An 11,662-nucleotide genomic window follows, 5' to 3' on the forward strand; every position below is an offset into this window, starting at 1 on the left:
TTGGTGAGTACAGACTGGGGTCTTAAAAGCTTCCAAGCAGCCATCAAAGATGCAAAAATTGGTCCATTCTCATCCAGAGCAAAAAGTGAAGAAAGTCAAAGACAAACTGAAACAATCAGTGCAGGGAACTAGTGGACCTCAGCTCACATGACCCTGAGACCAGAAGAACTAGATGGTGCCTGGTTACCATTGTCAGCCACTCAGAAAGGGATCAAAATAAGAGATCCTAGGTAAAGCAGGAGAAAAAATGTGGAACAAAACCCAAAAGATCAGGCCAGGCTTACGGGTCTAACAGAGACTTGTGAAACCCACAAGACTCTGGCCCCTAGTGATGTTTAGGGCCTGGAATTGAATTCATGCCTGTGGCTCCCAGCCAAACAACAGACAGGCATCTAAGGTGAACATCTACACCAGGTAGGTACACTCCTTAGAGCAACCAACCATAAGAGACCAGAAGGGCAGTATTTGCACAAGGACATAGCTCAGAGGGCAGGAATGCATAGGAAAGAAAAACATAGGGAAAGGGAAAGCAGAGGGAAACAGTAGGAAGAGAGTTCTTACATTACGGGGATGGCAGTCAATGTCATGAAACAAAATGTGTATGAACTGTTGTATAGAAGATGAATTTATTCTGTAACCTTTCACTCAAAGCATAATTTAAAAAAAAAGGAATGGCTGTACTGCTTAACAAGGAGCAGAGAGCAAAGCCAACCCAAGACACAGATAGATGTCTGGCTCATGTGAAAGCTCAGTGGCCTGTTACTCCACAGGCCTTACATCCTGGGATTCAAACCTCTGTTACCTCAGTCAAATCATTAGCTATCATGAACTTTCAGGGTCTTTGACAAATGGTCAACACAGGAAATATGATATCCTTAAGAGGCAAAGGGTCTGCCGTATCCCTCAAGTGTCAGAAACAAAAAGTTAGCAAGCCAATGAGCATTCCTATAACCACAGCATGTTAATTCACTTTCATTTTTCTTTAGTTTTAAAACTGCCAAAACACACACACATGACAAAGTTATAGTCCTGCTGCTGCTGCAAAAAATAAATATGAGCAAATCTTTTTTAAAAAAAAGCAAAAAATCCTTGCCCTCATGAGCTTTTCATCTAGTGGTGAGGTAGAAAAGCACAAAAATAAACAGATAAAATATGTAATATGTTAGATGGTGGTAAGAGAAAAATAAAGACCAGAAGGAAGAAATAAATGTTATCAAAGCTATCTGCCAGCATTCCATTTGGTATTACTGGGAATTTCAGCTGCTAGTAATTTATGCAGGATACTGAAGAAATGGACAGCACCTACTAGCTAATGAGAAACACTTGATTCAATTCCCCCTCATCTGAGATAACATATACCCAACTGTTGTTGTTGTTGTTATGTGCCGTCGAATCAGACCCGACTCATAGCAACGCCTCCTTGGGTTGCCAAAGAGTATCACTACAGAAGTAGATTGCCCAACCTTCCTTCCAAGAAGTGGCTAGAGGGTTTGAACCTCCAGCCTTCTGGTTAGGAGTCAAGTGCCTTAGGCACTATGGTACCAGAGCTCCCAATTGGAGATATAAAAATTTTAAAATATTAACAAACCTTTACAAGAACACAAGGTAACATATTCCCTCCATCAGTCCTAATAGTATACTTATGTATTTTGAGGCTATATAACATTAAAAAATACACTTATCCTAAAAATATTAAAAGATACACTTCCTACCTTGATGCACCAAATGCTGTACATGTGAAATAAAGCTGTCTAGTTTCAAATGGTATTAGAAAAGGGCACTTGCTGGTCAACTGTTCACACCAATCTGGCAGAGCCCCACTTGCCAGTGCTAACGGTTCCTACAAAATAAAAATAACTTTGTTTTAGTTCTATAAACCAGTTACTTAAAAGAGAAATAATTCTTACATGTATTTAAACAAATAAATGAAAAGGACCTCACTGCCCAAATTACTGAATTAGGGAAGAGAGATGTGATAGCAGGTAAAATAGAAAACAGAGGCAATAATACTCTGAAAAGTGCAATAGTTAGGAAATGAAGATTCCAACTGTCTGCTTTTATTACCTCAATCTGCTGCAAAATTTTTGTTGTGATTTTTTTGCTAGTGAATTCATCTGGTGGAAAAGTAAACTGAAGCGGCTCATCACTTTCTGTAAAATTAATTAATGAAATTAACAAAACACAAACTGACTTGCTCTTAAAAAAATGCTATAGAAACTGAGCAAGGATTACAGACCTTCTTGGGATATTCTTGAATAAGGGTCACTTGCAACTATATACAAAATACGCAGAAGCTGAAGGACATCTTCTACTCCACAAGAATTCTGCCCATTGCCTGCTTTGGCCTGTGGTGGTTCTTTTGTCAAATTAAGAATATCACTATTTTGAAGAGTAGATATGGCCCCCTGGTTTAACCCAGACTTTGTACCATGCTCACAAAAGTCCTGTAGAAACAATTAGCAAACTGCTCATTAGTCACATTTTTAACAAAAGCAATATATCATTCTATTAATATTGGTTTGAGATGGTTTAAAATTTTCAAAATACTTTCTTTTTAAATAAAAACATAGTATCACTCGAGCCATGAATCAATATGATCTAAAACATTAAAATTCCCAAATAAAATAAAACCACTATAAGCCATAGTTAAATGTTTACACTTAGATCTAATGGCATAAGCAATATTTGAAATTTTAGCATTGGCATATGAACAATGTTAATTTAACTGATTTTTTTTTTAGTACACTCCAACGATCCCCCTCTTCCTTTAGAATCTTTAAAAGCTGCAAAATAAAGCACAAAGCCATTCCAAATCAAAATAACGTTTTAATGCCAATCTATACCTTATACGCAGCTATGAGCTGAGAACAATTTCTGTTTTTCCTAATACTTTTATTAGTGCCAGTTAATTTCCAGTGGCGCAGGAAAGCAGCATCTGCATTCTTCTGCAGGTAGGTTATCAAGTCATTCTTTGGTAATTCATCAGTGCCAAGGTATTGTTCCACATGCTCTACAGACCAGCAGCCCTACAACAGGAAAAACCAAATGTTGGTCTTTCCTATTTATACTTCTAAGATATTTCACATGCGTTACATGAGCTATCTTTACTATCATGCATTTAATCTAATCTAAACAAAAGAATTCCACGTTAGTGACATTTCCCTCAAATGTTCAGTTACAACACAGTGTTAGTCTGTTTTTTTTTTTACAAAATAGCCAAAAATAAGGCTCATTTTCTAAAATAACTTACCATTTTTCCATTTTCCTTTTCCTTATCAGAATCCTTCATTTCTCTGTACATGATCCTAAACATGAAGATATTATTCAAATTAATTTATAAATCAAATGATTCATTTCCAATAAGGCTTCAATTTTTTTAGAAAATATATGCCTGGATATCATTCATTAGACATGCTTGTATTCAACTTTGAACTCAGAGAATTTCTTAAGAAAAAATAGTAATCTGTTAGACATAGAGAAAGGAGCAAAAACCATACTCCTAAGAAAGTTATGATTTATAAATTTAGAATTAATACAAAGACAGCATATATAAAACCTAGCACTTTTACGTATTTGAAGTATTATGCTATATCATGTTATAACCTTAATTCTTTTTTAATTAAAAAAAAAAAAACGGATGAGAAGTGGTTTGCTTCTGTGTCTAAATGAAAAAGATAAGAACAATGAACAAGAGAGCTTATAACCACGGAAGGCACAAGAAATCAACTTTCAAACTTCATTAAAAATTGAAGGGAGAGAATACCGTGACCTAGAGCACTTTTACTGGGAATTAAATATGATCATCAGTGATGTTAAAAGAACCTTAGATAAATACATTAACAAAAATAAAGTAAAACAATATTATACAGACAATAGTGAGTACACACTATGTCCCAGACAGTATTTAAAACACTTCATATATTAATTCATTTTGCAGATGAGGAAAGTGAGGCACATAAATGTCAAGTAAATTTACCTAAGTCATCAATAATTATTTCTTAAATGGATAGATGGATGCATAAGTGAATAAAGAGAAAGGTAGGCTTAACCTACCAACCCCAAAACAAAGAATAAGTAGAACTTCATATGCAATTCCAGTCAAAGAGTTCAAATTTAACTCTTTTTGACAATTATCACATATGAAGCAAGCCTAGAGTATCTCTAAAGTTCTTTTTAGTTCTGAAACTAAATCAATTCTCTATCAGGAGCCAAAACTCTCTTGTCTCTTCCTGTAAACCAATAGAACAATAACAAATCTTTTTTCATTCTTATGATCCAAAATAGGGAAATACAATGCTTCTTGGTTCAGATACTATGAATGTATTTAGTTAAAACCTCTTACGTGTATGTTGGTTCCCAAATACGCCTAAGTTTATCTGATTTCACATTGCCGTTACAGGACAACTGAAGCAATTTTTGTACATAATAAAAGATGGTTGATCTGAAATTGGTGAGTGGTAACTCAACTTCACGAGTTGTTCCAAGACCTGTTACTTTCAAAGTAAGGGCTAATCGAGGTGATGGAGTACATTCAACTTCTTCCAACAATTCTGAATGAGGTGTTCCTAAAAATATAGAAAATAACTCCATTAAAAAAAGCAGTCCAGAAAGAACACTGCATTAGGAGACAAGGCTACATGAAATTCAAACTCTTCTGCCACATATTTGCTAAAAATGTCAGCTGCTTTAAACTTTCTTGGCCTCAACATTTTTCTTTTTGAAAATGGGAATAACATACCTTGATTACTTAATAGAATGCTAGAGTAGAATATATGTGTATGATATGGATCTCCCTTTTATTGGGAAACACATGCTAACTATATAAATATTTAGGAAACAATTTTACAAGTGAGAAAAGTAAAATTATACAGAGAAAACTACATACTCTGGTAAATAACCTGTCAACTTTTTGTTTTTATTGACTGAGCAGGCCATGAGGTACACAGATACATACACAAATACAATTTATGTTCATAGTGTATTTGGTTGGGAACACTCTTCCTACTAATTCACAAATCTTTTTCTATCATGATATGTAAAAATATCATATACTCTGGTAGCATAGTGCCTAAGGCACTTGACTACTAACCAGAAGGTTGGTGGTTCAAACCCACCAGCCACTCCTCAGAAGGAAGGCAATCTACTTCCATAGTGATACTGCCTCAGAAACCCAAGGAGGGGTCACTATGAGTCGGGTCCGACTTGACAGTACATAACAACAACAACAAACTATGACTTATTTGTGTCATGACATCCCATTGTACCTTAATTGAACTTTGTCCCTGTTATTAGATATAAATGAGGTCATTTCCAATTTTTTTTACAATATAGTATTTCTGCAATCATCACCACATACAAATCTGGGCACAAAGCTACTATTTCTCTAAGTACAAATATAGAAATAAAAATATCAGATGAAATATGCTGCTAAGTAGCTCTCCAGAAAGTCCGTACGTATACTTTCTAGAACAGTATTTTTTTCTTTCTGAAGGGACCTCCATCCTCACCATGGAACTGAACAATGCAAAGTGAATTTACTTTCACACTAAACATAGGTATCCTTCTATCAACTAAAAAGTACATTCCAAAAAAAAAAAAACCAAAGTACATTCCACAATTGATAAATAAATAAATAAATAGATATATATTTTAAAGAGAGCATACTGGTTACAATAGTTGACATTTATTGAGGCATTTCTTCTATACATCAGACATCATAGGCACTATGCCACCAGACCTCCTTAAACACTTTATAATTATTACCTATTTTATCCTTAAACCACCTTGACAAACAGAAACCATTTTCTACCTATGGAAGAGATGAGGAAAATCAGGCTTACAGAGTTTAGATAATTTGCCCAGTTTATTAGCTTCCTATCATTGCTGTAACAACAAACTGAGTAGTAAAACAACACAAACTGATTATCTTAACAGTTCTAGAGTCAGAAGTCTGAAATATGTTGCCAGGGCAGCACTCCTTCTAGAGGTTCCAGGTAAAAATCTGTTCCCTTACCCTTTTTAAGTTCCAGAGGATGCCCACATTCTTTAGTTTGTTGCCCCTGATCACTCCCACCTCTGCTTCCACAGTCACATCTCCTTCTAAGATTCTAACACCTCTGTATCACTCTTACAAAGACCTTTGTAATGATACCAGGCCCACCCAGATAATCCAAGATAATCTCCCCATATGTGTATCCTTAACTAATCGTACATGAAAAGTCCCTTTTCTCTCATTAAAGTAGCATTATTCTGCCTACCACACCCAATAATACAGTCATAAGTGACAGATCTGCACCCGGCAGACTGACTCCAGAGGTCATAATTGAAACGAGTAGATAGCTTTTCAACTTAAAAGTTAAACAGGAGTAAACATTTAGCAATACAATAGAAAATAGGATTCAAGAATTTACCACCTTTATATGAGAACTTGCTTCAAAGCTGCACAAACACAAAACGAATGGTGCTTTTTTAAAATACTGTAATTTTTGTAACAGGATTTTTAAAAGGATTCATAGATGATAAATAGCTTTTCATAATTTGTTTAATTTATAACCTAATAATTAAGCTGGAACTTACCTAACTATATGTATCTTAATATATCTTATTTGGTATCTATTAAAATTAAATTTTATATTTATATTTATACACACACTGTACCTGGGGGTGGAATTTCTAAATCCGTTGTCTGTTGGACATTAGTACGACCAGGCCTAGGATCAAAAGCAGGAACCAAAGCAGAAAACTGCCGTTTTAGCACATAATCATCATCCCACGTTCTTCGGCGTCCTCCTTTAGTTTCATATTCTTCTTCTTCCTATTAAAATAAAATTCCACAGACAAACACTGTAAGATGAAGAATTTCATTAATACAGAAGAGCTATTATATCTATAAAATAAGGCATATGATAAATAATCCCCCCTAGCTGTTGTACTTCCTTATTTAGCTGTATTTTAAGCATAAAACGCACAAACATCAATATATACATAAAATCCTTACTATAAGCTTAGCAAAATTAAGTTGCATTTATGGTAGTTACACAAATCTATATATGTGATCAAATGATAAAAAACTATACACACACACTGTACGAATATCAATTTCCTGGTTTTGGTATTACACTATGATTACATAAGATGCAACCATTAGAAGATACTGGATGAAGAACACAAAGGACCTTTTTGTACTGTGCAATTCCCTGTGAAGTTTCAAAATAAAAATTATTTTAAAATAAAGTTGTTTCTTTTTTGTTTCATATTTTAAATATAAATTACATTACATGCTGAATTACTAATTTAAAAAATGCCTTATGGGAGTTAGCTTTAAATCACTAAGGAGCAAAGAGATCGAACAAAACAGCCAAAGTGTTGATAACTTAAAATCAGACTTCTGAGTTTGTCTGAAAAGTTCCATAATAAAGGGTTTCTTTTAAGAAACATTTTCTCTTCTTTTCCTATCAACTAAAGAGATCTATCAATTAATTATAAATGCCTGATGTAATAATTTTTAAGTAACAAGTATATACATACTTATGCACGCATATACACACCCTCGCAGTTGAACACTTAAGTGAAATTCATTTTTATAAAGATCAAACTGACAGCTGTGAAACCAGAATGTCTGGGTCTGAATCCTGAATCTGAAAGTACCAACTAGGTGAGACTTTTAAGTAATTACTTCATCTGAAAAAATGGAGCAAATAATAACCCTCAAAATGTTGAAAAATTTAGTAAGTTAATACATGTGAAGTGTTGAGAACTATGCCAAGCACCTAATTATTAAGTATTAACTACCACCACCACCACCACCACCGATAATACCAAAACCACCTATATTAGATGACAACTGTTAACCATGCTAGTGAATGCTTACTGCTACCCAAAGGCCAAGTAAGAAATTCCTACATGCATTATACCACAGTAATCATAGATTTTGTCAGGAATATGGAACCCAAGCAGCTGGGGAAGTTCCTTTTTGTAAGTTTCTGGTGGCTTCTTCCTTCTACCCCTTCTTCCTTCCTTCTAACCCATGTGTTACTTTTTAGTTGGTACTTTACTGTGGAGAGAAAAAAAAAAAAAACACTGTAGAGAAAATATTAATGGTGAAATTACCTGCTCCCCAATAGGTCGGCTCCCTGCTCCAGCAGGGACTTGTGGTAGCTGTGAGGTGACAGCATGGTGAGTTACATCAGAGCGGGAGCCAGCTCGACGTTGCAGGGATGGACGTCTCAGAATCTAAATTTAAAATAATGAAAAAACACATGTCTAATTAGTTAATGCATGTCCTGTTTCAGATCTGCCCAGAAACTATCAATCCATATTAATAAAACTGCCCGTGAAGAAAACATCATCTTTGTTCACTATCTTCAAAAAAGTTTTAAATTTATCATACATTTTATAGACTAACCTTCATAAGAAACACAAAGTGAAATATACAAGAATTTTTAAAAATTTCGTCACTCCATTAAAACTCAACTTTGTTGTTGTTGTTGTTGTTGTTTGCCGTCGAGTCGGCCCCGACTCATAGCGACCCCTCCTTGGGTTTCCGAGGCAGTATCACTACGGAAGTAGGATTGCCCAACCTTCCTTCCGAGGAGTGCTGGTGGGTTTGAACCGCCAAGCCTTCTGGTGAGCAGTCAAGTGCCTTAGGCACTATGCTACCAGAGCTCCTAAAACTCAACTTAGTTATCTAAATTTTTTACAATCTGAAAACATTTTATAGAAAGAAATATAAAATATCCAGAAATTACAACAAAGGGTATTTTTACGCTCAATTCAATTCAAAATCAATCTAGTAGATAAGCTTAAGTTCCAACTTTCCCCTTAATTCTGACAATTAAAGCAAATGACTTTTTCTATGCTTCTACCTCATAATTCTGTGAGGTACTTTAGAGATAATACGTGGATACTGACTGCCAAATAGTAGATGGCAAAAATATCTAATTATAATTATTGTCCAAAAACCATGACAATGACATTCTTTAGAATTACTGTAATTCTTCTCTAATTTCACAAGGAGAGTCATAAATACTTAGATTAAAAGTTTTGTTTTCCTTAATTAATCACATTTTTGACACTAGTACCTTTATTTCCTTGTTTCAAAGTTTATCATGACTCAGCTTTTTATCTCTTCAATTCAATTATTAACATCCTAGCTTAGTGAAGAAAATGGGAAACTCTCTACCATAACCTCCTCGTATTCTTGGTCCTCCTGATTGTCATCTTCATTCTCATCATCTTCCTCATCTGGTTCAGGCAAGTCTTCATCATCATCTAGCTCAGCTAACAGAGTACTGGCACGGCAGCTATCAAGGAAATCTGGAAAACAAAACCAACCACCTTACTGTCAACACATGACCACATTACTTTACTTATTGGTTTTGTAACTCCAAAATTCTAAACCCATGGCCATCAAGTCAATTTCAACTCATGGCAACTCCATGTGTTCAGAGTAGAACTACTCCATAAGGGTTTTCTTGGCTGTCATCTTCACAGAAGCAGATCACCAGGCCTTTCTTATCGGGACCTGCTGGGTGGATTCAAACTTCCAACCTTTAGGTTAGTAGCCAAGAGTAAACTGTTTCAGTTACCTAAGGACCTAGTAGTTTTACAAAACAATGATAAAACTCAAGAGGGACAAGTAAGAAGACCACACTTAGTGATGCTACCCTTTTTTCACCATCGTACAGGCAGAAGAACAAGCATGGCAACACAGGACAATGGATAACCACAAGCTAAATGGGAAGCTACAAAATCGTAATATAAAAAGGTCAACTATACGAACTATGTTCAGAAATAACAATAACTATCATCATTCTCTGAATAAGTTACTATAGCATAACCTGGTAGAAAGAGAACACTTTGGAGTCATTCATTCAGTCAAAAACATGTACTGGGCATGTCCTATGTGCCAAAAACTAAGCTAAACACCAGGTACAAAGAGTTGTAAACAAAACAGACATGGCCTGAGCCCCCATGGGGCTAATAGAGGAGAGAGGTATTTAACAAGTAAAGAAATGAACATATAAACTGGAAAAAAAAAATCTTATGAGGTTAAAGAACATAATTAAGTTCATCAGTGAGACCTGGATTTGAATTCTAACTCTGCCACCTACTACTTATGTGGAAGATTATTTATAATGACAACTTAACAATACGCCTACTTCCAGAGGATTAAAGAACACTGTGTGTAGCATCTTTTATATTATCCATATTATGCTGCATAAAAGGACATTCAATAAACTTGAATACTTTTTACTTCCTATCTTCTCAATATTTCTCTCCCTCACCCCCAATGAAAACTAGGTCAAATTTACATTGTCCCAACAAACATCAACAAGCAGCTCCAAAGTCTTGTTCCTCCATAGAAACAACTAAAAAACAAAAAACAACAACAACAGAAAACAACCTGTCAACCAATTTTATCAGAACTCTGGAAAACAGTCAAAGGTTAACAGGAATCAAGCAAACACTAAATCAAGAAAAAGGCAACTTACAAAGGTTAGGAAAGCTTTGCAGTGTTACTTGACCTTGTCTCACACCCTCCCCAGGGCAGCAGCTTAATGAGGACAACTCATGCTTCGCTGGTTCTGGAGGGAGCACAGCAGACCTTATTTGCAAATTATTATTTCTCTGATCTCACCTGTCTACTGGTCTATGTGAAGGAGGGACACAAGGTGCTCCCCTCTGTTTCCCCCACTTCAGTGGGGGAAGGAGGATTGCTTGAAAACACTGTAAGGTGATTAAAACACTCACAGCCACCTGAGGCAAAGGATCAGTTGTGACATGAGAGATGTCCTAAAGTATGGCAGGGAAAGTCAGGGAGAAAGTTTCTTTGGATCCAATCAAGGCATTCAAAAGTGCTCACAAATAATAGGGAATTTAGAAAGCAGCACACATGTCCAGAATATGACACTCAGAAAAGGCCTGAGAAGACCCTAAGCCTTTCACCACTGGCTGACCTATGTGATCTGCAGGATCAAAAGGCAGGAAGTGAAAGCTCAGGCAGAATTGTAAGCAACCTAAGTGTCAGAGGAGAGTTCAGCAGAGAGCCAACACAAAGACAAGGATAGGTATTTTTTTTTTAGGTTGTGTTTTTTAAGATCCTGGCATTCTAAACAATAGAAAGGCATACAGAGTGAACATTTATACCAAGTAGATACACTCCTTAGAATGATCAATCACAGGAGAACAGAAGGGCAGTATTTGCAAAGGGAGACAGCACAGGGGGCAGGAATGCATAGGAAAGACGGACATAAGGAAGAGGTAACTACAGGGAGAAAGTGAGAAGAGTGGGAAGTGGGAAAGTGGGAAGACTGTGGGGACTGCAGTCAATGTCATGAAACAAAATATGTATGAACTGCTATATGGAAATTCAATTTCCTCTATAAACTTTCACCCAAATCGCAATAAAAATTTAAAAAATGAAACTATAAAAAGATCCTGGCATTTAAGGAAATAGAAATCAAAAGAGTTGCTGAGAAATGTCTTAACATGATAAAGGGTATTTATGAAAAACTCACAGCAAACATCATACTCAATGGTGAAATACTGCAAAGCTTTCTTCCAGAGGCGGGGCAAGATGGCGGACTAGGCAGAAGGATTGCACAGACCCTCTTCAACAAAGAAAAGGGAAACCAATTAATACAGACACAGAAGATAATCT

At 35.7% G+C, this 11,662-nt stretch overlaps 1 protein-coding gene across 1 annotated transcript in view; it reads right to left on the reverse strand.

Moving 5' to 3' along the window:
- The window catches only part of HECTD1 (HECT domain E3 ubiquitin protein ligase 1), a 142,749-nt gene that overhangs the window by 10,573 nt on the left and 120,514 nt on the right, over positions 1–11,662 (reverse strand). Inside the window, exons 25-33 of the mRNA XM_007938582.2 lie at positions 9,182–9,315; positions 8,110–8,232; positions 6,658–6,814; positions 4,343–4,565; positions 3,251–3,305; positions 2,844–3,026; positions 2,237–2,444; positions 2,065–2,150; positions 1,713–1,840 (exon numbers count right to left, since the gene is read on the reverse strand). Coding sequence (XP_007936773.1) covers positions 1,713–1,840; positions 2,065–2,150; positions 2,237–2,444; positions 2,844–3,026; positions 3,251–3,305; positions 4,343–4,565; positions 6,658–6,814; positions 8,110–8,232; positions 9,182–9,315 — 1,297 coding nt within the window. The remainder of the gene's footprint in view (positions 1–1,712; positions 1,841–2,064; positions 2,151–2,236; positions 2,445–2,843; positions 3,027–3,250; positions 3,306–4,342; positions 4,566–6,657; positions 6,815–8,109; positions 8,233–9,181; positions 9,316–11,662) is intronic.

Source organism: Orycteropus afer, unplaced genomic scaffold (assembly GCF_000298275.1).
Source record: "Orycteropus afer afer isolate SDZICR_OR568_19922 unplaced genomic scaffold, OryAfe1.0 scaffold00051, whole genome shotgun sequence".
Classification (NCBI taxonomy): Eukaryota; Metazoa; Chordata; class Mammalia; order Tubulidentata; family Orycteropodidae; genus Orycteropus; species Orycteropus afer.